At 40.1% G+C, this 24611-nt stretch overlaps 1 protein-coding gene across 3 annotated transcripts in view; it reads right to left on the bottom strand.

The window, feature by feature from the left end:
• cdc14ab (cell division cycle 14Ab) overlaps positions 1–24611 on the bottom strand; it is a 30345-nt gene that overhangs the window by 3371 nt on the left and 2363 nt on the right. The window contains exons 4-15 of one of the 3 annotated variants that reach the window (XM_082511268.1): positions 23617–23709; positions 22118–22197; positions 18448–18514; positions 18029–18091; positions 17202–17289; positions 11243–11473; positions 10499–10637; positions 7537–7717; positions 6842–6942; positions 5291–5338; positions 5081–5197; positions 4054–4408 (exon numbers count right to left, since the gene is read on the bottom strand). In XM_082511268.1, coding sequence (XP_082367394.1) covers positions 4054–4408; positions 5081–5197; positions 5291–5338; positions 6842–6942; positions 7537–7717; positions 10499–10637; positions 11243–11473; positions 17202–17289; positions 18029–18091; positions 18448–18514; positions 22118–22197; positions 23617–23709 — 1563 coding nt within the window. The remainder of the gene's footprint in view (positions 1–4053; positions 4409–5080; positions 5198–5290; positions 5339–6841; positions 6943–7536; positions 7718–10498; positions 10638–11242; positions 11474–17201; positions 17290–18028; positions 18092–18447; positions 18515–22117; positions 22198–23616; positions 23710–24611) is intronic. The other 2 variants (XM_082511269.1, XM_082511270.1) reach the window with 2 other exon arrangements.

Below are 24611 nucleotides of genomic sequence, written 5' to 3' on the forward strand. Positions count from 1 at the left end.
AGCATTGCATTGTCCATGTATGCCTACATGTATGCTAAAGCCCTCACAAATACCTTGACTAAGCAGCAATTTTATGAACCGTTCAGAAACCAAGCTGTACGCACAGTGCATGCTGCAAAAAACGAAGTGAACCCTTAAATTTACTAACTCGTACAACCTCTGTTAGCATCTCCATCAGATGCTTCCTGTAGCTGATTATAGTCCTTGCACAGTCATGAGGAGGAATTCTGGGCCATTTCCTGCTATTTCCTACAACTGTTTCAGTTCATCAATAGTTGGCAATGTCTTGATTAGTAAGCCTTCTTAGGACTCAATAAGTAGGAGGTCAGCACTGTGACCTCCCACTGCTCCAAAACATTCATTTTTGCTGGTTCAACTGTTCTTAATTTCCCTAACATGTCAGCATGTTAGGGAAATTAGCTTGTAAACTGCTGACTTGGCATTTTCCCCTAAAATTCCTGGATCCAGTTTTAAATGACTTGTTCACTCAGGCTCTGAGGTAACAAACGCTTTACAGGAGGGACAAGGTCTTGTGTTTTATGTGCAGAGCCTTAGGAGTTTGTGATCACACCTCATGAGGTCACATTTCTATTCTAGAAATCAGATTCATGTCAGCTGACTGGCTGCGCCGTTCTAGCAGCTTTATTTTCTTCTCTGAAACCAGCTCAGAGTTTTGTTGCCTGTGCGCTTGGGATCGCTGTCTTGCTGAAATGTCCACCATCGTTTCATCTTCATCATCCTGGCAGCAGATTTTTATCAAAAATGTCTTGGTACATTTTTCCACTCATTCTTCCTTCAAATTATATGAAAACTGCCACTGCCGTATACTTAAAAGCCCCACACCATGATGTCCCCACCTTCAAACTTCACTGTTGTCTTTGGGGTGATATGCAGCGGCTTTTGGCCTCCAAACATGGTGTGTGTTATGGCATTCAAAGAGTTCAGTTTTGGTCTCATCTGACCAGAATATGTTAGGGCTCTTTGACAACAGAATTTTTTTCCCCTCCTCTGTCTGAAATCTTGCAGAGGCCACCCGGTCGTGGTTAGTTTATTGTGTAATGATGTTCTTTCTACTTCAGCAGTGCTCAGTGGAACTCACTGGAGCAGTGTAAAAATTCTAATGTAGCCAATGCCATCAGTATGTTTTACCCCTCTTGAGATGTTTCTTGTATGACTCTTTTGTATGAGACACCTTTTCATAGGCCATCAGTTGGCACTGAACCAGCTGATATTAGTTTGCACTAAGTGGTAGGATTGCTTTCTAATTACTGACAGATTTCAGCTGCTGTCATGACTTTCCATGCCTGTTTGCACCTCCCTTTCTTAATCAGTTCAATGCTTTTTCCTTTATCATTTCTTATTATTACACATAATGTATGGATATCTACAGTTTCTTGAAGAAGTTTCACCTCTCATCTGAGAAGCTTCTTCAGTTCTGTGTGTGTGGGTTTCCCTGTAAGTCAACAAACACAGACCAGCATCTACTTTTTGACTCACACCACTCATCACAAACTTGGGAGTAATCAGGACCCTGCAGCACAGAGCAGAAAACATTCCCTCTAAAGCAGAAGGGAAAGAAAAGGAACACACCCCTGTAAAGAAAGCTCTTAAAACACATGGTTATCCCGACTGGGCTTTCATCAAATCAGGAAAGATGCACAGAAAACAAAGGTCAAATGACAAACAGAACAACATGGTCATCCCTTATGTAGCAGGTTTATCAGAGAAACCCAAGAGAATTTTGCATAAGTATGACCTCCCAATGTACTTCAGACCCAACCGCACCCTCAGACAAAAACTGGTTCATCCCAAGGACAAAACTCCCAAACACAAACTAAGCCACTTCACAAAGTCATGGCACAACATAGAAGAGCCACTTCGACAGGACAAGACTCAGCTGTACACTTGCATCTAAAGGTTAAAGGTCACTCTTTCAAGGATGCCAATGTTCATATTTTGGACAGAGGAGACAGACAGTTTGAAAGAGGAGTGAAAGGGGCCGTTTATGCCCACTGTGAACGACCATCCTAGAACAGAGGGGGTGGTTTAGGACCCCAACTGTCTGCCACCAACAATGTAGTTTTGAGATCCTTTCCCAGGTGCCTTAACACCCACTCACATCTTGGATCAGGTGTCAATAGTTTACACGATAGGACGAGCTATCACAATGGTTTCCCCCGAAACCTCTGCTAATAATAACCCACATCCTTTTTGACACCTTGGCTCATGTGATGACGGACATGATCAATAGTGGGTCAATGACCCTCTTAAGAGACACACCCACTAGGTTTTAAATACCTGAGACTCGCCACCATTTGGTTTTAGAACTGAAGAAGCTACTTGGATGAGAGGTGAAACGTCTTCAAGAAACTTAAAGTCCAGTCACTTCTCTTTCCAAGCTCCACAGACTCGGACATAGACATATGTAGTTGGATTTCTTTGCATGTGTGGAGTGAATGTGTTGTTACTGACATCAGGTGAGAGTTTCATCTCAAGAACACCTTTAGAAATATATCTACTTAGAAAACTGGTGGCATGTTCAATGATTCAATGATCATTTTACCTGCTGTATCCAGTTGTTAAACCTCTGAAAAAAATTAGATCATTGAATTTGGATTTGTCATCAAGCGCTGACGACTACATGTTCACACACAAACATATCCAAGTAACACCTACAACCCCCTCTCAAATGTGTTATATTCAAACTTTAGTTACAATAAGTTAACTCTTTTTAGGGATTGAGATCTGAGCAGGTTCCTCAGCTCAGCAGCAGCTTTGTGTTAGTGTGAGTGACGTTAACATGACTGAGAGAAACATAAGGAGCGAAACGCCACAGAAATACACTGATTCATACCTCCATTAACTAAACAACATCTTTGAAAACAGAGATTCACCAGGTTCATCATGATATTAAAAAGTAACGAGAGGATCATTAACATCCCACTTATAAACCCCCAAAATTACAAACAAACAAAACAAGAGTTCTAATGACAAGGTGTTTTTCAACCTGCAAATATTGCATATTGTATTAATAATTGTAAATCTTTGTCAATAATATGTACAAAATATTAAATCTTTAGGAGAACATAAAACACAATAAGGCATATAAACATATTTATTAGAATGGTTGTCAATTACTTATCTGTTAACAGACTACTGAGTTATTTACAGGCTTTGAGGCTTCTGTGTCTCAGCAGCTCATCCTATACCGTGTTGCTTTTTATGGGGTTCTATTTTGAAGTGGTGACACCTTATCATTTCATCCCTTGTTCTTGTCGTTACTGTCCAGTCAGAACACAGATCAGATCAGAAACACCAGAGAAGGAAACGGAAAACAGCAGAGGTCATGGATCAGAAACACACTGGAAACATCAGCTATTAAACAAGCTGTGTTTTTACTGGCTGAGAGTCAAAATGTTCCAGAGCAACTACCGTACATTATTAACACACTTGGGGGGAGAAAGAGAAAAAAAAAAAAAAAAACAGAAGTCACAGATACAAGATTGAACTCTGTTTTCATATTTTGCTGTTGTAAACCTGCAGACTGTATGTAAAAGTATGTATCCCTGTGATGTCACTCATCCTCAGATTTAGTTGTTTGGCCCTTTCTTGAGCCAGCATGCATACACTATGCACAGATATACTGAGTAGTCAGTACTAAATAATCCACAAAAACTATGGAAAGGAGCTATTCTGTGACTACAGGTAATTTGTACACCTGTCAATCAAATAAACCAGGGCCTTACGAGATTGAACTGAGCGACTCATCTAAAAAAAAAAAAAAAAAAAAAAAAAAATCAGTCACCCTGTTTAGCGGGTTATGCAGGGTAAAAACAGTAAAGACCAAAACTATTTTGTGTAGCAGGTCATTAACCTGGTTATGTCATGGCTGAAGTTCACCAATCAAAGTCTGTTCATTTTGCAGCCCTGAGAGTTGCTGCTCAAGTGGCTTAAAGAAATCTGCTGTCGCATCCAGTGTGTTAGTGACATGAAAACAGAAAGCCAAGCAACACAGAGGGAGGGGCCAAGCTGCTGCTGTGTCAGAGGACTTACAGGTATGGAGCGGCTCAGGTAGCGTCCTGAGGGGCCCTTTGTTGCACTGTAGGGCCCAGGGCCCCTGTAGGGCCTGAAGTCCTGAGGCCCTGGTTGAACCAGACCTTTTCCTGTAGGGGGCACTGCAGGGCTGCTGTATAGACTGATGTTGTTGTTGACTTCATGCTGTATGCTGCGAGGTCCATTACCATAGCGAGAGACAGATGGTGGAGTAAAAGATGATGACGGGGAGCTTAGAGAGATAGAAGACGAGGACGGGGGAGGAAGAGAGGAGTACAGAGTCTTCCTGTCCTTCTCGGTGTCAGCAGCGTACAGATCACTGAGAGAGCTGGCCAATCGAGAGCTCAGATTTGAGCTAAAGTCAGCAGGCAAACAACACACAAACAAATTATTACAACAAACAATACAGCTAATATAATGCAACACGTCTGCTCCATCTGAATTCAAGTCAGTGTAAAGGTGACTACACTGGTTTAAACCGGATTCCTGTTACTTTTGCTTAAATCCATTTAAATCCAGTTTAAACCTGAAACAGATCAGGTTCAATCAGCCATTGTTAAAACACAAGTTGAAAATCAGCCAAGTACTTTTACTAAATGGTAAATGGACTTGTTCTTGTATAGCGCATTTCTACTCAGGGCACTCTTTTCGCAACTTCCCTCAATCACCCATTCACACACACTTTCTATCTAACATTCACACACATTCATACTTCACTGCATCAGACAACCCTAAGAGTTGTTGATCAAGTGCCTTAAAGAAATCTGGTGTTGCATGGGTTAGTATCTTGCATGCAGACTGGAGCAGATGGGACTGAACCACTAACTCTCCAATTAGTAGGTGACCTGCTCTACCACTTCAGCTACAGCCACTAGTACTTCTGACAGGTACTACAGGTAGTGTGTTAGTACTACAGAGCAAGAAAGGAGGCGAGTAGTGAGTTAAGATGAAAAGCAGTAGGTTATAAAGGAGGTGATGTGATGTAGGTGAGATGGGTGTGATAAAGGAGGTCTTTGGGATCACTGACCTCCTGATGTTTGACATTGTTGATGATGGACTCTTCCCGATCCTCTTGGCTGCAGCAGAATTGGAGGATGTCGGGTAATTGGTGGACTTGAGTGGGGAAGTGGCACCCATTGACAGTCTGGACACAGAGACGGTGATCAAAAGTCACGATTCCTATGTTCTCGTGTGCTCTGAGGAAATCTGTAATATGTTTGGCTGTGAGGAATTGTACCTGAGTGGCTGTGAGGCTGATCTACTGTGCACATTTATCTCCTCCACTCTGAAAAATGACATCTTTGTCAATGCAGGCTCCGAACAAAACTTAAGACAAGACAGACTACATGCCAGTGCCTGAAAAATCAGCCTGCCACCTTTCAGCAGGGGGAGCAGGGGAAGAAGAAGGAGGAGAAAGATAGAGGAGGGTTCACTTGTCCTGGTTTATAAGAAATCCTTTTAGTTCAGTGCCAAGCAGTTTTTCGGGATTCGGAGCGCTTCCTCCAATCAGAACACGCACACTTAGGGCCACCCGAAAAGAGCCTGTGAGTTACTGCAGTGCAACAGTCTCTTGTAGCTTATTCCTTTAAGTGAAACCAATTTAATATCTCAGGAACTGCATTAGGATCCCAGGAGCTCTGATGTTCTGTCCACATATAAAGCAATGTGCACACAGCCTTAAGGTGATGCTTGATTGCCAGTGGAAATTCCAGACTTTGGTTAACTAGTTAACCCTTTAATAAATTTACCACCCCCTCATATCTCAGTCAACAATATCCTTTGCTTTCACTGGTAGTCACTTCAATTGCTTGTGTGAAAGCTGAGAAAGTTTAACTCAGGTTCCTCCCACTTCGTGTATGTAATGATTATTTTGGCCACTCCTGCTTCATATCGCCCAAAGTGGTTGTAGTTGTCACAAGCTCTAGAAAAAGATGAACTATGAATCGTTTAAGCGTAAATTAACACACCTAACTCAAAGGCTGAACCAGGGTTGTGTCTACACATAATTATAATAATACATTTTATTTAAAAGCACCTTACAAGACACCCAAGGACACTTCACAATAAGAGTAAAAAACATAACAGAAGAAAGACAGCACGAAGAACACTTAAAAACAAGACAAAATAAACAATAAGTGCACATTCAATATGCACACTTGAACCGATTTCAAGGTTATAATCTGCCTGGGAGCAGAGCAACTGAAGGCTCTTCTTCCCATGCTACTGAGAATTTGCATATGATCAAGGAACTGACCTCCCAGCCCATTGTTCCCTCAGTGGTGCTAGTCTCAGTCATTATGCAAATGTACTGTTTATAAGCTTGGGGAAACCCTCAGTCAGCTGAGTCACTTGGATGAGTGACGAAACGTTTCTCCCACTGAAAACGCTACGTCTAGATGAACAGAATCAACTTTTGGGGACCCTCTCACAAAAATATCATCGCTGCACGGCAGGCTTTTTTCGGACGGCCCTAAGTGTGTGTTCTGATTGCAGGAAGGACTCCCAATCCTGAAAAATTGCTTGGCACTGAACTAAAAATATTTCTCATGAATAACAACAAGTGAGCAGTCCTCTCTCTTTCTCCTCCTTCCTCGTGACTTAAAATCATGTCATCAGACTGACCTCACAGCCCATTAGTTAGTCAGTGTTGCTAGTTTCAACCATTATGCAAATGTACCGCTTATAAGTTGGGGAAATGTGCAGTCAGCTGAGTTTGAAGAGATCACATTTTTCCCACTGAAAAGTTTCAGCTGTAATGGGTGGTACTGATTTGGTTAGCTTTTAGTACCTCAGGGCACTAGTAGTGGCTGGACGGGGGAAGCGTCGGCTCTTTAAGGCTCTCAGTTTGTCTCCCTGAGTCAGGCCCAGCCCACCGTCTGTTTGGTCACCCTGAAACATAAAACAAAAATACCGTATGACAGCTGACATGTTGCACTTCACAATAAGAATAAACTCACAATAAATAAATAAATGATGCTATTAACAATAATAATGACAGAATAATCATAATGATGTAAAAGAAAAACTAACGGCAAGTAAAGAATATCAATGAGTGCCTAATACCTGTGATTAAAAGTGAACCATCAACAAATAGCTGATCCTGACCGATCATTAGTCAAAGACAAAGCTCCTGTTTCCAACTTAATCCTATCACCAAGAAAAGCCTAAGACTAAATAGTCATGCAAAAACTAAACACCAGTTCAATCTTTAAAGCTCAATACACTTAAATAAAAGCGGGTCAGCTTTCAATGTTTAATTGTGCAATATTTTGGGAGTTTGTTGAATTACCTCACAGAAAATTCACTTCTTTGAAATATTGTAATGTGATAAGAAACACAAAGAAGAAACAAGACTTTTTTTTGATAAAGATCACATAATGTGTTTTGATTATGATTATGAATGCTGAAGTTTGAGGGTAAGGACAATTTCAGGTCACATACACAAAGCTTCTTCAATGTGCCTGTTCTGTGTGTGTGTCCTACCTCATGTAGTTGGTCGGAGCTCTGCGATCTGGACAAGTTGCCGTTAGGGTTTGTGTTGATGTGTGTAGGGTTTAATGTGAGCTCCTCCATACTGGTGATGAGATGAGGCATAGCCCTCTCCTCCTGCTTGGCTTTTTGGGAATGCTGATTGTCTCCGAGTGACCACAGCGCTGCCTGCTTCCTGTTAATGCAAACACACATCACTATTAATGCTACAACTGGTTTTCCTTAAAGATCCTGCTTCACAGTTGCTTAAATTTTGTCTCATGCAAATAAAAAACTTATTTTGATTAATGTTTTTGTCGGATCAAGTTGTTGTCAGCCAGACCCTGGATCTTTTTGCTCTTTGAAGCTGTTGTTTGACTGATTAATATAGCAACAAAACCTTAAACCTATTTGGTTAATCTTAAATCTCTTGTGGGTTTGAAGGCTTATTGGATTGAAGAACCAAATAAACAGGATCAATATAACTAGGACAAACTGAGCCTTGTTTTAACTAACTTACAGACAACAGGACCCTGAACTGCAAACTACTATATCCCAACAAAACATTAATTTGTCACACTGGATAAAACATTGTTTTTGAAGTGATAGATCACCAATTAAAAAACTTAAGCAGTTAAAAATTTCAGCTGTTTGTTGAGTAGCTGCAAAGCTCAGACTCAAACCACTATGTGCTGATTGAAATCTTCACCACGTTCAAACATGTGTTCACAGAAACTGGCCTAATGACAAAACAAACTGAGCTGCTCTATACTAGCCTGCTGTAACTTGGTAATCTGATTACAGGTTTTAAGAGCAAAACTGGATGGTCACACATTAAAGTAGTTTCTGCACTGTTTCAGATGCAGGATGAATACAAGATGAGGCTATTTTGAGGCACTATAAAATTAACTTTATTTTCAACAGTCACCAAAACATAAAACTGAATATATAGAAGTCACCAGTTAAATCTTCTAAAAACTAAATTTAAAAGTCGACTGCCCTATCAGAAGGTTTCTTGAAAAAACAATGATATTACTATCACAATATTTTCTGTTTCACTTCTTTTGGTTTCTTTCTGGGAGTCAGTGCTGGTGGTCATGAGTATCACACCTTCCATTTACTTTCATGTGCTTCTCACATTTACTAGAATACCCGTAACCCATGATCATTCATGTAGACAGGGCAGAATGAATGTGACATTAACTTGTTGCACCATCTTGTGGTACAAACTGGCATTACACCAAACGATAGTTAAGTTTTTTTGTTCATTTCTTTTTTTTTTACACTGCACTTATGTAGTAGATACAGTGGTGGTCAGAGCTTTACTTTCACAAATCACATGCATGGATGGCAAGGTATTTTTGGATGGTGGAATAATACAGACATCTTTTATGACTGTATTACTACTGTATTATAATTTTGGTGCACAAGTTTGAATTTATTTTGGATTTTCTTTAATGCACACAGAATCAAAATAATACATAGAGGCTCCTCCAAAATTTCTTTAGGAAGTTTTAGATGTCACAGGCCTTTGGTTACTTTCAATAATTAACAGTTCTCTCTCCACTGGCAGTGTCACAGAATACTTAAAGACAGCCTCTGTACAACCATCATCAAAAAATATGGTCTTGATCCCTCTGACCACAACAATTACTGACCCATCTCAAAGTTACCTTTTATAGTTGCATCATGCAACTGAAAAAAAAAACATTCAGGTTCACAGCACTGAGGCTGTGCTTATTATGGTAAAATGACATTGTAAGTGGTGACACTGCTGAAACTGTCTTATCTTATATTAGGGAATGGATGTGTGCAATTAAAAAAAAAAAAAAAAAACTCATTTAGATAAACTGCATCCAAGCATCAAGTCCTTCATTTTTCCTTTATCAGTTTATGCAAAATCAGCTGTCAGTAACCTGGGAGTGATATTCAATTCTAATTTCATCTTTGTGAAACATGAACAAAATCACCAGGTCCTGCTACTACCAAGAAATATCACAAGGACAGGATCACCTGAGAAGGAGAATTGTAGATTTACACAAGTTGGGAAGATATTTTTCCGGACCACTTTCTAAAGAACCATACTTCCCAAGAGCATTACTTCCAAGAATTGTACAAAAGTACAACTTATTTGGATTGGCCGACACTTTGCCAAGGTCTGGACAACGAGCCAAGCTCTCACCCTCAGATGACAGGAAACTGGTGGAACACCAAGTTAAACACAGTGTCCCTATCCACAGTGAAGTGAGTATTGCTTCAGGATGGACTTGGAGGGCGCCGACCGGGGCACTTACTTCAAAATGAACACATTTAAGCTTGACTGCAATTTGCAGCTGCGCACATGGACAAGCCAAATGCCTTCTAGAGAAATGTTTTATGGTCAGATGAGAAAATGCCTGAGCTGTTTAGCCAAAATGACAGGAGATATGTTTGGAGGAGTAAAGGTGAGTGTTTCAAACGTAAGAACACTCTACCAACTGTCAAGCATGGTGCTGCTCATGCATCATGCTCTGGGGCTGTTTTCCTGCCAGTGGTACTGGTGCACTGCATAAAGAGGATATAATGAAGAGGAAGAAGAACAACAACTACCTCAAAATTATTCAGCTTCAGCTGAACTCAACAGCTAGATGGTTAAAACCTGTGCCCCCAATCTTTTTTTTTGATTGTTTTAAATACGATGTATGACTATATAATCATTCCACCCTGCAAAAAGAGCAGCTACAAAAAAAACAATTAAAAGCCCAGAATTTCAGTAGCATTAATGCCCACAGTGAGTATATGTAAACTTACCAAAACTATAGATGTTTGTGGACAAAATATGAGTAAATTTTGGAAGCAAGTTAGTTTGATGCATCATACAACTGAATACTGTTTATCTTTACATCTTAAGAATTTGTTTGTTGTTCTTTCTGAAAGATGAAAACACTCACAAAAATGAAAGGCAGAGATACAATCAAACAAATAATGAGAGACCTACTCCTCTAAGAAGTTCTGCTGGGGTCCAATCACAGAGCCCGGTCTGCAGATCCGTATCCATGCGATGGCCTCACCTGCTGTGAAGCGGTAATGTTTCATCAGGTAACAGCCAATTAGAGTTCCCGTCCTGCCCAGACCAGCTGACAGAAAGACAAAGAAGTGAACCAGTGAGTCAGCAGAGAAGTATTAAAGTAGACTTCAAACAGCCTTCTTGTTTGTTTCTATCACAAACTCTGTGGATGAACACCACTAACTCACTGCACCAACTGCAGATAAGTACCACATGCTAAATGACAATAGACTGGTCACTTCCGTTAAACTTCTAAAGCCTGCCTGAAGGGTCTAGGGATTTGGAAAAATCCCCTCACTTGCTCCAAAATGTAAATATTAGGGCTGCAACTATTCATCCTGCCTGCTCAAGGCTGATGCCAGCTATCCTATATTACATATAGCCTTACCTGCAGCAAACAGGGGTAAGTCTAAAGGGGGGCATGGGGTGTATTACATCATATTTATTTCAAGGTATTAATAATACTTTTTCAGATTGAAAGTGAAATAATATAAAATACTGTGTTAAAGGTTTTTTGTTGTCGTTGTTGTTGTTGTTTTAAACAAGTTAATAAAAAGCCATGAGCCAGTAAAACTGTGAGCCACTGACCAGGGGGGGGTTTAGGTTGGACACTGAATTATTAATAATATTAATTAACATCTACACCATCAGAACCAGATAGAGGACAGGACATACCCTTGCAGTGGACGGCCACAGCACCATCTGTATTCTCACAGATGTGCAGAAAGCGCCGTGCGATGATGTCGTTGGGTGTGGTGCCATCTGGGAAGAAAAGGTCGTAGTGGCTGAAGCCTGCATCAGTGAAGCGTTTGGCGTCGTAGATCTTCTTGTTAAGACGGATGATAGTAGTCACATTGTGTTTTCTGAAGTATGGGAAGTAAGCCTCAGGAGCATGCAGAGGGTAACCTGCAGTAGGCAGAATGACAATAGATGTCACTTACATCCTTTAATGCTTTTGTTTCATTGGGAGACTAGATTGGCCTGACTTTGGTCAATGTAATCACACCTGGTTAAGCTGTGATGCCACATCATTGTCATTTGACTCAGAACACACTATATATTGTTTCTGCTTATTTGATCCTGGTGTATTTGCCTCTTTTCTCATTTCCTAAGGAGAACAGAGGTGACGAAAAAACAGTCTGTATTGCAACAAAACAAACAAATTAAAAAAAGTTTACTGCTCTATTGCTTCCTTTACCTAGAAAGGTACAACCTAACCCGGATCCAAATAGGTGAGTGCATAAACTATTGCACTAACATGAGACCATTAAAGACAATACTCCTTGGGGTTGCATGAAAAAGCTCAGCAGACTTTTACGCCAGATCCCCAATCTGCTGTGGTGGCCTGTTTGCATAAGCACTTTAATATCACTGGGTGACAAACAATCTACCCAAGATTTTAATGAATATTCCCCTTGCAGGAAATTTTAACTGATCAACTTCTGTGTCGGGCAGTTTTGAATAGATATGTAATTCAGTTCCTCCCAAAATATGAATTAATAGCCCAACTCATCCCAGGAAAATAATCATTTACCAACTTTTTTCTTACTTTATTAGCACTAAACATATATATTCCTAAATGTTTTTGTAAATGACATCCTTCAACTTGACTCAACTCTACTGTTTCCGTTGTTTTGCATTAAAATTGAATACCACCTCAAAGTGTGGACCGTTATAGCGATGCATTTAAAAGTTGTGGCATCATTTGTATGTAACACAAAAACAACAACAAGGGCGGATGTCGAGGCGATTGTACGCCTGCTTTTTTTTTTTTTTCAGGCTCTGGGACCACGCTGTTCAGTTTGGCCATTTCCCTTGCTGCTGAGTTTCAAAATTTGCAGTTTGGATTTTCATGAAGGAGTCATTCTTATGATCATCGAGTGACTAGCCAACCAGTGGCATACAGTGTATAATTTCACATTTTCAGATAGATTCATGAACTAGGTACCAAATGGAAAACCATAGTGGGAAGGGCTGAGGGAGAGCATGGATCTCCGCTACACGCTTAACCAAGACTAAGACTAAGTATGTATTATTGTAGGGTCTACCTTACAATATAAAGCACCACGAGGCAACTGTTGTTGTGATATGGCGCTGTATAAATACAATTTAATTGAACTGAATTGAATGAAAGCAATTAACAATCAGCAATCTCTCTTTAAGACAGCCTTTTGACCAAATCTGTCCCCGGGCTTCAAACAGGGAACAGCACAGGGCAGTTGATAACGTGGGAAGATCCCACAGTGGCACAAGCAGGCTAGAAGTCTACAGAAAATTACAGATTTCATCTGGCTATTGGTGAGTGCAAAACTAAATCAACTGGTCTGAAATGAGAAAAAAAAATATGAAAAAGTAAAAGTTGTATAGATTTAAAGAGTTAATATGGCTAATGAACAACAGTTTATCTATTTGAAGTGTTTAGATGTACACAGCTTACAACTTGTAAAAGTGAAACTCCGTAACATAAACTTAACCCTACTGGAGTGCGTGCATGTGTGTTAGACTGAAGATTGTAAGAGTGAAAGAGAGCCCCAGCTGAGTAGAGACAGGGATGTAGTTTACATATATAATTATTAGAGACTGAAAAGATCTATTAAAAAACAAAAAAACAACAACGAAACATCAATTTCCCTCATTTGCTGGTGATTTCACCAATATTTACAAGCTAAAGGCATTTGTAGTTTACACATTATGCAACACAGTAAACTTATATATCTCTACTAAACGCAGGTGGATGTTAATTTGTCTTTGATATGCCTTTTTACATAAAAATGAAAGATTTACTTTTTTTTTTGGTTATTATTTTATGTGTTACATAACATGACACAACACGACAACGCCAATACCGCCTAGGCCATTTCTATGCCATGTCTACCAGTTCACCACCAGCTCATCACCATGACAGCCACTCACTGGGAATGAAGACTGCTAATGCTTGAGAGAGGGTCCTGGAATAGGAAAGACCCCATCTAAAGCCCACTCTGTCAACATGAAAACCAGGCCTGTTGTACCTACATGCCAGGATACTTAGAAGCCAGTTCAGAAACCCCTTCAACACTTCACTGATGCTTTTGCAGGAGAGGAGTATGTGACCCCGCCATACTTCAGACCTATGCTACAACCATTTAACACTAGTCTCCTGGCACCCAGAGACGGGGATAGTAAGCTGTGTAAATCCGGCATTGTGGTAGTAGCATCTGCTACTCAACACACTCAATACAAGCACTAGCTACAGGACAGTGTTGCTACTTCTTGTGAACTAGTATATAACTGCAGCATAACAAAGTTCCCAGTGACTGCATTGTGCACTCAACTGTGGACATCTGTGAGTAGCAAGATCAGATTTTTGAATGTCATCTGACACCATGTCACCCTATTATATAGGATTCCCTAGTTCCTCCTGACAGGAGCATTGCTGAGCCAGCCAATAGGGCAAACTGAGCATTGTATGGCCCATTGGCCACATCTAGTCCCTTGGTTGTTGCTGACTGGCCCACATGAGGTCAATGGTAAATTAAGATTTAAAGTACATAAGTATACATTCATGCAGTTTGCATGCAGTCTGTGGCAAATCACAACACAACTATATAGAAGACTACTGTTTTTTTAATTTACTAATGGATGCATGAAGATGATTGTAGGGTTTTTACTAGAGATGGACCGATCCGATATTACGTATCGGTATCGGTCCGATACTGACGTAAATTACTGGATCGGATATCGGAGAGAAATAAAAAAATGGAATCCGATCCATTAAATATCAAAAAAAGCACCTCAAAAAACTTGCGACACGGCGTAACTCGGCTCATAACCATAGCACGTCGGAGCAGTATGCATCACGTGATAGAGCGGCTGTGTGTATTTGTAGCATAGCTACCAAACCAGCATTTCATCTCCGAGGAAGTTATCCCCGAGAGAAGTAAAGCAAATGCTTAAGTTCATCTCTGAATGTTTGTAAAGCATTCCCACGTTAAGCTTAACAACCGATATATGGAGCGACTGCCTCTCTCTCCCTCCCTCTCCTACTGCTACTTCAATCATGAAACTGCTTAATGATCAGCTGATCTGCTTTTCTGTCAAAAGTCCATCTCTCTTCTTTGTTTTTGCCCCACTTCGCGCCAGAAAGAGGAAACCAGCGGCTGGACAACAGCAGCACGTTTAAGCTTGATAAGCTGCTGTTAGAATTGATTTAATATTACTTTCTACACCAGGATCCTTTTCTACGCAGCTGACGGCTGGTAACTGTGCAGGGGCGGATCTAGCAAAGTTTAGCCAGGGGGGCCGATAGGGCATGAACAGGGAAAAGGGGGCACAAAGACATACTTTTCTTTCTTATTCTCATTTAAAATGTCGAGCTTTTAATAAATAATTATCTGAATCTTACACCCAAAGTTTTAATCTGATGTAAAATGTATGGAAGTCCATTACTGTATATAGTAACTGTTAAGTCTAATATACCCTAGTAAGCTATCCGATTGTTCAGTCTGACGTCACTAGCCGTGTCTGGGTCTAAACTCCGCTGCAGGTCCATATATCAAACGATCACTATGGCATTACTGAGAGTTGAAAAACTGTCTAAAGTCTTTCATCTTTAATAAAATGATCAGCGTTCTGCTCTACCAGGTGTAACAATTGAGTTTAACATCCAGGCATCCATGAAAACGGAATTTATGACATTTAACGGAGTTAGAAGTTAGCAGGGAGTTAGCTCGCTAGCTTCTATCTAAATACAATATAGCATGTCCTGGCTGCGGGGTTTTGGAAACAAATTAAAACGTACAGCTCTGTTATCACTTCCAGCATAAATGAAGACAGAAAACTAAACAGCAGTGACGTTTGTAGGGTTACTGAAGTTGGGCTAGCTGGTATATAATGATGTGCTACGTGACCGCTAGCGACACAGCTATGTTAGCTTAATATAAACAAGCTAACTTTTTTTCCCACTCGATAAAAGTTAACGTGAGTGTTCTCGGTGGTCAGGAACAAATGTAATCGCATGGCAGGATGCTGTAAAAGGACCAAACTTCAGCCAGGAGAACAACTGAGATCCATCCACATATGAGGTTAGTCATTCATATACTGCTGCATGGGCTGGGCTGTAGTTTCATCCTAAGGTTTTAAAAACTGAGCTTAAATAAATGATTAGTGGTAATAAAAGCCGAGGGAGGTCAACAGTGATCACTGACTGTTTTAGGAGCTTTTTGAGATCAAATAGAAGAAAATACATAACATTAAACATGTTAACAACACAAAAGCCATATTAAACGCAGACTACTTTAGACCCGGAAGTAGGATTCGTCGCGTCATCACTGAACAACCGGATAGTATTTTTCCCTTTGGGAAGATACCATCTGTGCAGTCTGCAAATCTGTTGAAGAAAGATGTTGAATCTATTTAATTATTCTTGAAAAATAATTTATTTCTGTGCATTTTTTTTTTTTTCACACTGCGTCAGATTAAAGTTGATTACGTCAATTAAGCATCATTTTGCTGGGCGTTTGCAACCCTATTAGTTAGATTGCTTAATATTTCTGCTAAGTACTCTTTAAAATACCAGAATAGGGATGATGGTGTAGGTTTAAGTTTATTAGATTGATCAGTTTTGCTGAACTATGAAATATTTTGGGTGCAGTGTATTTTTTTTTACATACAGGTATAACAGAATAGCTTTAGTGTTGTTGTTTATTTAAACTTGAGTATGAACTTATACAAAATGCAGCAAGATATTAAAAAAACATTTTTATTGATTAAAAAAAACACTATATCGGATTCATATCGGTATCGGCAGATATCCAAATTTATGATATCGGTATCGGACATAAAAAAGTGGTATCGTGCCATCTCTAGTTTTTACTAAAATATGGAATTTTAAGTATTTATTTTCTGTCATCGGCAGCAACATAGCCAAGCGCTTAGTTTGTGGAGAACAGAGAGCTGTGTTTCAATCACTATGAGGGCCAATGTGCAGACAAAATACAAGAACCTGACTGTTTGCAAGCGGGAACCACACAGCACACAATGCAACGGACGCTTACGTCGCCTTCTGCGGGTGGTGGGCCTACAGGTATGTGGGCCCATGTCCCTTTTCGGGTTGTGCCCGACCGGGCCCTACAGACTATGGACCAGCCACCAGTAGCTTACCCTCAGGCACCCTCCCTGGGCCTGGCTTGAGGGCGGGGGCCCTAGTAAGCCTATCCCAGGCAAAGTAAACTGTTCCCTGGATCTTCTGCTCTTAGGGGTTTTTGAATCATTCAATTTGCCATGGGAGACACTACCAGGGGGCAAAAACATTTCACATTTTCCAATGCCTAACTAACGTCTACTCTTACCAGTAAAAGTTTATAACGACACAAAATGAATACTGAGCAGACTGAGTTTATCTTATTGCCCCGGACCTCATAATTCGTGTAAATTAAATGCTCATCCCTGGTATACCCCAGCTGAGGTAATGGTATCTGACCTTCTGATGATGTAACTGGAGGTGTTCTAACCCTAAACCCACTCCACCCCCCATTTCCACAACCGACCAAATTGATAACAGACAAGAAAATGATAATATATGCTAAAACAACACACACCCGACTCCCTTGCTATTGCAGAAAAGACAGGCTGCAGTCTGAACACGTTCACTCACCGTTCTCAACTTTAGTTTTAGGATGAGGACCACTGAAGGCCAAAAACTTTCCTGGTACAATCCAGTTCAGATCTCCATTCTCCACGCGCTACCAACAAAAAACAACAACAACAAAAAACCTTTAGAAGATGTAGTCAAAATTCCATTAAGAGTAAAAGCAAGCACACACATCAGATTAACAAAGCTAATTACAAGACTATCAATTATTTAGATCATGAATGAATGCTTGCAGTTCTACGCAAGAAATGATGATGAAAATCCTGAATATTTGTCAGTTAAATTTTAACTAATAATGCCCTGAGAGCTGTACTTAATCAAATTAAGAAAATTACAAATACGAGTGGTAGATGCTGTTTATGTAAACAAGGGGAACTTCCTGTATATTTATGTGTATTTCCATCAATATTTGATATAGATAAGAAGCGACAGGGGTCTAAGATGTACCTGTGTGCCAAGCTTGCTTGCTCAACTCATGATTTTGCGCATTATAGTAAGATTCTTTCCATTCTGCAAGGAGTGCTTTTGTCTACATAATGTGAGAATAGTAAACATCCTTTTAGTCTGCAAAACAAACACGCTGAATTTTGTATTAATTTTGTGCTGACTTTCTTTAAAACAAATCTTAATTCATTACAAATGTAGACAGAACTCAGTTGGAGTGACTCTCTTCGTGTTTTGCTTTGATGTCTAAAGTTATATGACTGTCAACCAGGCTCAGATTGGTTTTTTGTCTTTCTAAACCCTTCCCTTCTAACTGAATTTTAAAGACTGACTTGATGAAGTAAACACTGGCAGCGGCTGGCAACTAATGATGCGAGTATTCATACCTCATAGTGTTCGTACTCGTCTACATCAAAGGTTTCGAAGTTGAAGAAGCCATGCTGCAGAGCCTGAAACACAGAATGATTGACTCTAAACAACTGAACAAAACTGAGGGCAGAAAGATCGGCAACAAAGCTGCAAGATGGCTGCAGTAATGGTCTAGCAGAGCAATAAAATATAAAGATATAAAAGATATAACAAAAATGTTAAAAATGTAGAACTCAGTACATTACAAGAGTAATTTGATCTATGTAAATGTAACGTGTGTAAACTGTACTATAGACACTAAAAGAAACAGAAAATGTAATAATGCCCACAGAAAAAAGGTAGTGTGGAACATCTACTGTGGAAAAAAAAAATGTCATTAATCCAATAAACTAAGATTTTAAATTCAAGTACTCAGCAGATGGCACATTGACCTCACCTTCCTGATGCCCTGCAAGCAGTCCAACACAGTCAGGTTGAAGGTACAATTCCCAAAAGAAGCATCCCTGCAGAGATACATATTGTGAAGACACCATACATTCATATAAATGGCCTCCTTGACTGCCCGCCCAAACCAACGTTCCTCCCACCACCACATCCTAGTCATTGAGAGAGCGTCCACTGGCCTGAAGGTGTGTATAGACTGCGTAGTCCTGACTTGATGAGTTAGCTTTTATCTGCTGCGCTTCGCCAGAGGTTGTTTGGTTTCCCCGATGTATAAATCATGGCAATCCTCCTGGCACTTCACAGCGTACACTATATTACTCTGTGTTGGGAGACCCGATCCTTGGGGTGCACCAATTTTTGGCGCAGCATGTTTTGGGGTTTAAAAGACACAGAGACGCTGTGTTTAGAGAAACTGTATCTTAACTGTTCCGAGTCCTGACACATAAGGGATCGCTCCAGGTTTTCGCTTATGCAACAGTTTTCCTTCTTTTATTTATATGTACACCATCCAAGTTTTAGGTGACCATGTCCATGTGGGTATTCCAAGAAGTAGGTTTGGCTATCAACTCTGAGTTTGTTAACCCTGAGATGAGGGACACTCTGGTTTTCTGTTCCAGAAAGAGCATCAACTTCAATCCTGAATCAGTTACCAGGGTAACACACACCTGGGGCCCGTTCTTCGTACGTCGCTTACTACATCCAAGATCAAATGACACATCCAAGACCAAATCATCGCGCTAACCGTGAGCTCGCTAATCCGGTTCTCCGAACACACCTGCTGTTGACGATTAGTACAGCTGGATGAAGTAATGTGAGATCACTGGGTGTCGTAAAAGGAGCTACGCATCGATAGTAGAAACATTGATCGGCAACCCTCTGATTGGTCGGCGAAAATGTCGAAGGAGCGCGCTCGGTATTTTTCGGCAGCAGAGCAAGAACTCTTGAGTGAGGGATTTCAGGAGTTTCAGAGTTTAATCAGAACGCAAGGGAACACTGCAAAGGCTGCAAAAGCAAGGAGAGAGGGCTGGCAGAAAGTTACTGACAAATTAAACTCGTAAGTAATTTAATAATAACAATAATAATAATGGAGTGGATTTATATAGCGCTTTTCAAGGCACCCAAAGCGCTTTACAATAGCACTATTCATTCACTCTCACATTCACACACTGGTGGAGGCAGCTACGGTTGTAGCCACAGCTGCCCTGGGGCAGACTGACAGAAGCCAGGCTGCCATATCGCGCCATCGGCCCCTCTGGCCAACACCAGTAGGCGGTAGGGTAGATTTATCATATCACACCATATTATCCAATATTATATTACATTATATTATAATATGTTATATTATATCCCCTTTCAGATTAGAGCCACAACAGGACCCACTAGAACATGGGAACAAGTAAAAGTGAAATATAAGAATATTCTACAGAATGGTAATATTTATCACTTATATTGCTTTTCGTCTCTTGGAAAGAGACCCTGAAATAATCTGTTTGTTTGTTTATAACAGCAACCAAGAAAAGGGCAGAGCAAAAAAAGACAGGTGGTGGTCCTGCACCCCCTCGTCAACAAGTTGGTTAAGTGAATAATACCCTCACGGGAATATCGATATCTCTCTATGAGCACACTGTCGCGCTGAGCTAAAGGATCCTGTCTATCCCGCAATATACGCTGAATTCTGAGGACTCTCCTTATCAATCTTGCACCTTCCGCAATGGGTTGGTCGCGTATACGGACAGGACATGGCTGCGACAGGCTTCCCAAATCCACCTTCGCTTTTATAGCCGTGGTCTCTCATCTTGATTACACGAAGTAATTTACAATTACTACTCTGAAATATGAATTACATCTGTAATAATCACATACATGTAATAGAATGTTAATAGTACATTTCCCTTTTTTAGGAAATGACCTGCATGTATCTGTGTGACATCAATAAAAGGATCAAGTGCTGCATTATCTTTAGTTACATTGATGTTATTTATTTATGGTGAAACAGTGGTAAAATATCGCTGTTGCTTTCGTATAAATGAAGCGGACATACCTGCGTGGCCGCGATCTAATCCTGTTTACATAAAGTAAGCCTGCTCCCGAGCAGGTTTACGCTTACGGCTCTGTTGCTATGACAGCAAGTCCCGGATGAGCTTCGGGGAACCGAACGATCCAGGATCACGCGAAATCGTCAACAATCTAATCCAGCTAACTTACTTAGCGAGGTACGAAGAACAGGCCCCTGGTGTGGCAAAAACAGACATGTCATTTTTATTTTAAACATTCTTCTTATTTCTGTTCAGACCCAGACACCCAAGCTGCACCTCCAACAGATGGCCTCAGTCTTTAGGAGTAGTGTTTGCTGCAGCTGCTTCAGGGGTCTGAATCCTTTATAGCTACAACTTAATGGAGCTGTGATCAGACACTGAACGTTTCACTACTAACCCTCCCTGGAATGGTGGGCCCTACCCATCATGTTTAATCCATTAGCAGCCAGGTGAGACCTCAAAGCTTCTCATGAGGCCACCAGAAAAACAGAGTCCTCCTCCGTTCAACAGCACGCTCAGCTGTTATGTAACAATTCAGTGAGTGACAACAAGAAGTCCTTTATTGTAAGCACGCACTCTTACACAGAGCTCATCTGCTCTGGGTCGGTCTCTCAGTGACTGTTAGCTGTGGTATACAAACTGCTAACACGCTTCACTTAAACGATAGCTGCATCCCTAAACTTATTTTAGTAAGAATGACTTTTGTTTTATTAATGACAAATGTTAAATATTCAGAGGAAAACCACAGGTCTTTTGGAATAAAAGATAAAATAAGATTCACTCACACACACACACACACACACACAAAATCTAAGCTAAGGACTAAAAATGTACCTTACTCTGTGTTCTTGGAAAGCTTTTCGACATCAATAGGAGGACATTTTTGTGCTGCTGAAAACACATTATGGTGGTGTCGCCATTAATTGTTAAAAATAATAATTTGGTGTTGAAGTTTTTTTTTTTAGTTTTGATTGGCTTAGCGTTAGTAGACATGTTTGTTGACATGACCATAATAGAGTGATAAAAATTAGATTTGGGGGATTTTGGGCAAACGCTACCTTTCTACTTTTGGATATTCAACATTGTAACCGTACAGCTTTGGTTTAATGCCACAAAATAAGATAATCCCATCAAAATAAAGAAATTTGCATCTCAATACTGATACCAGAGAAGTCCTCTGAAAATATTTTATTTTATTAAACTTCCACAGAGATAATAATGCATTCAAATTATTAGAAACAAATAGTGCTACAGTAGAAAGCAAAAGTGTATAACCAACATATGCTTTCTACTAGCCAAGAGCATTGTAAGGTAGGGGCGGCTAGGTCGCCAGCCTGAAGACAGATCTGTTGTTGTTGTTTGCTTCACAACATTTAACTCAGCTCATAAGAACACTAAATACTATTATTTTTCAGACAAGTCACCATTTAATTTTGGAAATGCAGCACACAAATGGAATAAAAAAAGAATTCTTATTTTGAATCAACCTTGTCATTTGTTGTTTTTTTTGTTTTTTGTTTTAATCTCCAACTTGAACTGCAAGTTATGGATCTTCAACAGTGCTGGTACAGATGTCTAGTATGGTAAATGTACTTGCTGCAGTAATACTACTGTTGAGAGACTCACCTGAAAGGCAGGTAAGCAGCATTTGAGCCTGAGATCAAAGCTCTGTAGGCTTCTTCTGGGGTCTTCTTCAAGTAAATCACCTGAGGACAGATATTAATAGAGAATGCATTTAAAAAATGCTGAATGTTTTTAAGAAGCTAAAAATTGATACCAAAACATAGTTTTGTACAACTTTGGCTATAAAACGGATCAGAATGATGACGGAAGAAGCTGAAGATTTAACAATTGTTTAAGGGTTTATTTCAATGTAGTGACAAGATAACGTGCACAGAAATCACAGACTGATTAAATGAGGCGACAGGAACTGAAATGTGGAGAATCCAGCAGCACTGCTCACTGAGTCATGAGAGAGTCTCATCCATGAAAATCAAAACCACCTTTTTTGAAACCTGGAAATGACAGAAATGACTACCAAAAAAAATAAATTAATTAATTAAAAAAAAAAAAAATGCAGTAATCCACGAGTCTAACGAACACACCGTTGTGTTTAGCGCTGTCTGCTGCTGTTTTGGGAGATCCCCCCAAAATTACCTCTGACAAGAAAGCCTCATTTCTGCTCTTTAATACAGAAGAATTTTAAACTTTTACAAATGATGCCAAATTGCAAAACACTTAGCTCAGTCTGTAATAAAACCTCTGTAACTTTGCTCTGCTTCACTTAAGCAGCATCAGGTAATGTTCATATGCAGATTCATGGTTTTCTTCCATTTTTCATCTACTGCAGAATGTTTTTAAGGTGGTTATCGGCTATAAAAAGCCAGGCCAGGAAAATCTGCTTCATGTTTTTTCTGCATTTTATCTTCAGTTACTTTGACACAAAGGCATCTGCTGTGATGCTTATACCTCTGAAGTCTCACAAGTGTCAGCTTTGTTTTTAATATGGATATGTACTGATAAATGATCAGAATTATAATATTTCTGACTGAGTCAATATTGAATCAAATCGAGACCTTGTGAATCAGAATCAAATTGATTATAGAAATCAGTGGCAATACCCAGCCCCATTGCTGATGGACAGAAGCATGTGCGCAGTTGATATCCATTAGTGATATCCATTAAAGAACAATCATAATGAACACTTTGAAGATTATTGCTGAGTTTTTGTAGATTACATTTTTTTCCCCCATTTAACAACATCACTGCTGAGTATTTGGTAGTCTAAGGAGCTTGGAAAGTATTTGGTACACTTTGTCCTCTTTAGTGTTATGCACTTCTGGAAGTAAATTAAGTCAACTTAAATGCCTTAAGCTGAATTACACCTTACATAGTTTGAGATCAAGTGCACCTATTAATGGGCCTGCCCTTCCATTGTGTGCGTGTGTGTGTGCCGATGATGTCACACAACTGACAAATTAGTTCAAAACACTGCAAAGATGATCAAAAACAAAACACATGTCACTTGTTCTTCTTTCCTTAACTTTTTGTTTGTTAGCTTCACCTCTCCTATGAAAAGCTCTGATTTATACACAAAGATGGATAAGAAGCAGAGATGTACTCACAGCATAGCCACCAATCAGCACAGCCGCGTTGGATCTCTTCCTTTGATCGAAGCTGGTGTAATGAACAATTCGCTTCCTGGTCAGTGTGAATGACTGCCAACAACAAGAAAGAACCCACGGTTAAACAAAGTGGACATGAAACACTAAATGCATAAAGACTAATTTACACCATGGAGCCCTGCTCTCAAAAACTGACATATATGTAACTGTAGCTGGAATTAAGAAATAAGTGCTTAAAGGGGATAAGCTGGAGGAGGTGGCTGGGGAGAGGGAGGTCTGGGCCTCTTTGCTTAGGCTGCTGCCCCCGCGACCCGGCCTCGGATAAAGCGGATGAAGATGGATGGATGGATGGTGCTTAAAGTTGAGTTTTAAAAACATGTCTAGTGCCATCTTCTGTTAATACCAAACATTAAGTCATCAGGTCGGTTAGTTGGTTGCAGTCAGACTTACATGGGTTTATGTTAGAAAAGTAGTAACAGAACCAAAAACTCATGGGTCACTTTTGTGCTGCACCCGGCTGTAAAAATGAGTTTTGTTATAACTGAGGATATACTGTCTACTTTCACTCTTGCTCTTTAAGCAGTAAGTGCTTCTTCATTGATTGGGTAGCTGCACCGAAATGGTAAAATCCATCTGTTAGCCATAATGTTTAGTTTTGTAAAGCACCTTAAAAATGAGGACCGTTTTGTTTTTGCTTGCACGTCTGTCGGGTAAGTCCTGGACAAGTTTGAGGCTGCAGTGCACAAGTGAAGGCAGCAGAAGATGTGCTGCCTGGTGTGGGATGAACACGTAGCACAGATCAGTGTTTATATGGGCGTTTTGAGAATGAACATAGGCTGTGGATCCAGATCGTCCAGTCAGCTGGACATCATGACAAATGACAAGAAGAATGTAATCACTGTGGCAACGTGCAAACAAAAAACAGAGGTTTGAAGTCAGAAGGAGGAGTGGAAATAAGATGACACAATCTCACAGCAGGTTCACTCACTGCCACA

This window comes from Aulonocara stuartgranti (genome assembly GCF_965226115.1).
Source record: "Aulonocara stuartgranti genome assembly, chromosome: 17".
Taxonomy (NCBI): domain Eukaryota; kingdom Metazoa; phylum Chordata; class Actinopteri; order Cichliformes; family Cichlidae; genus Aulonocara; species Aulonocara stuartgranti.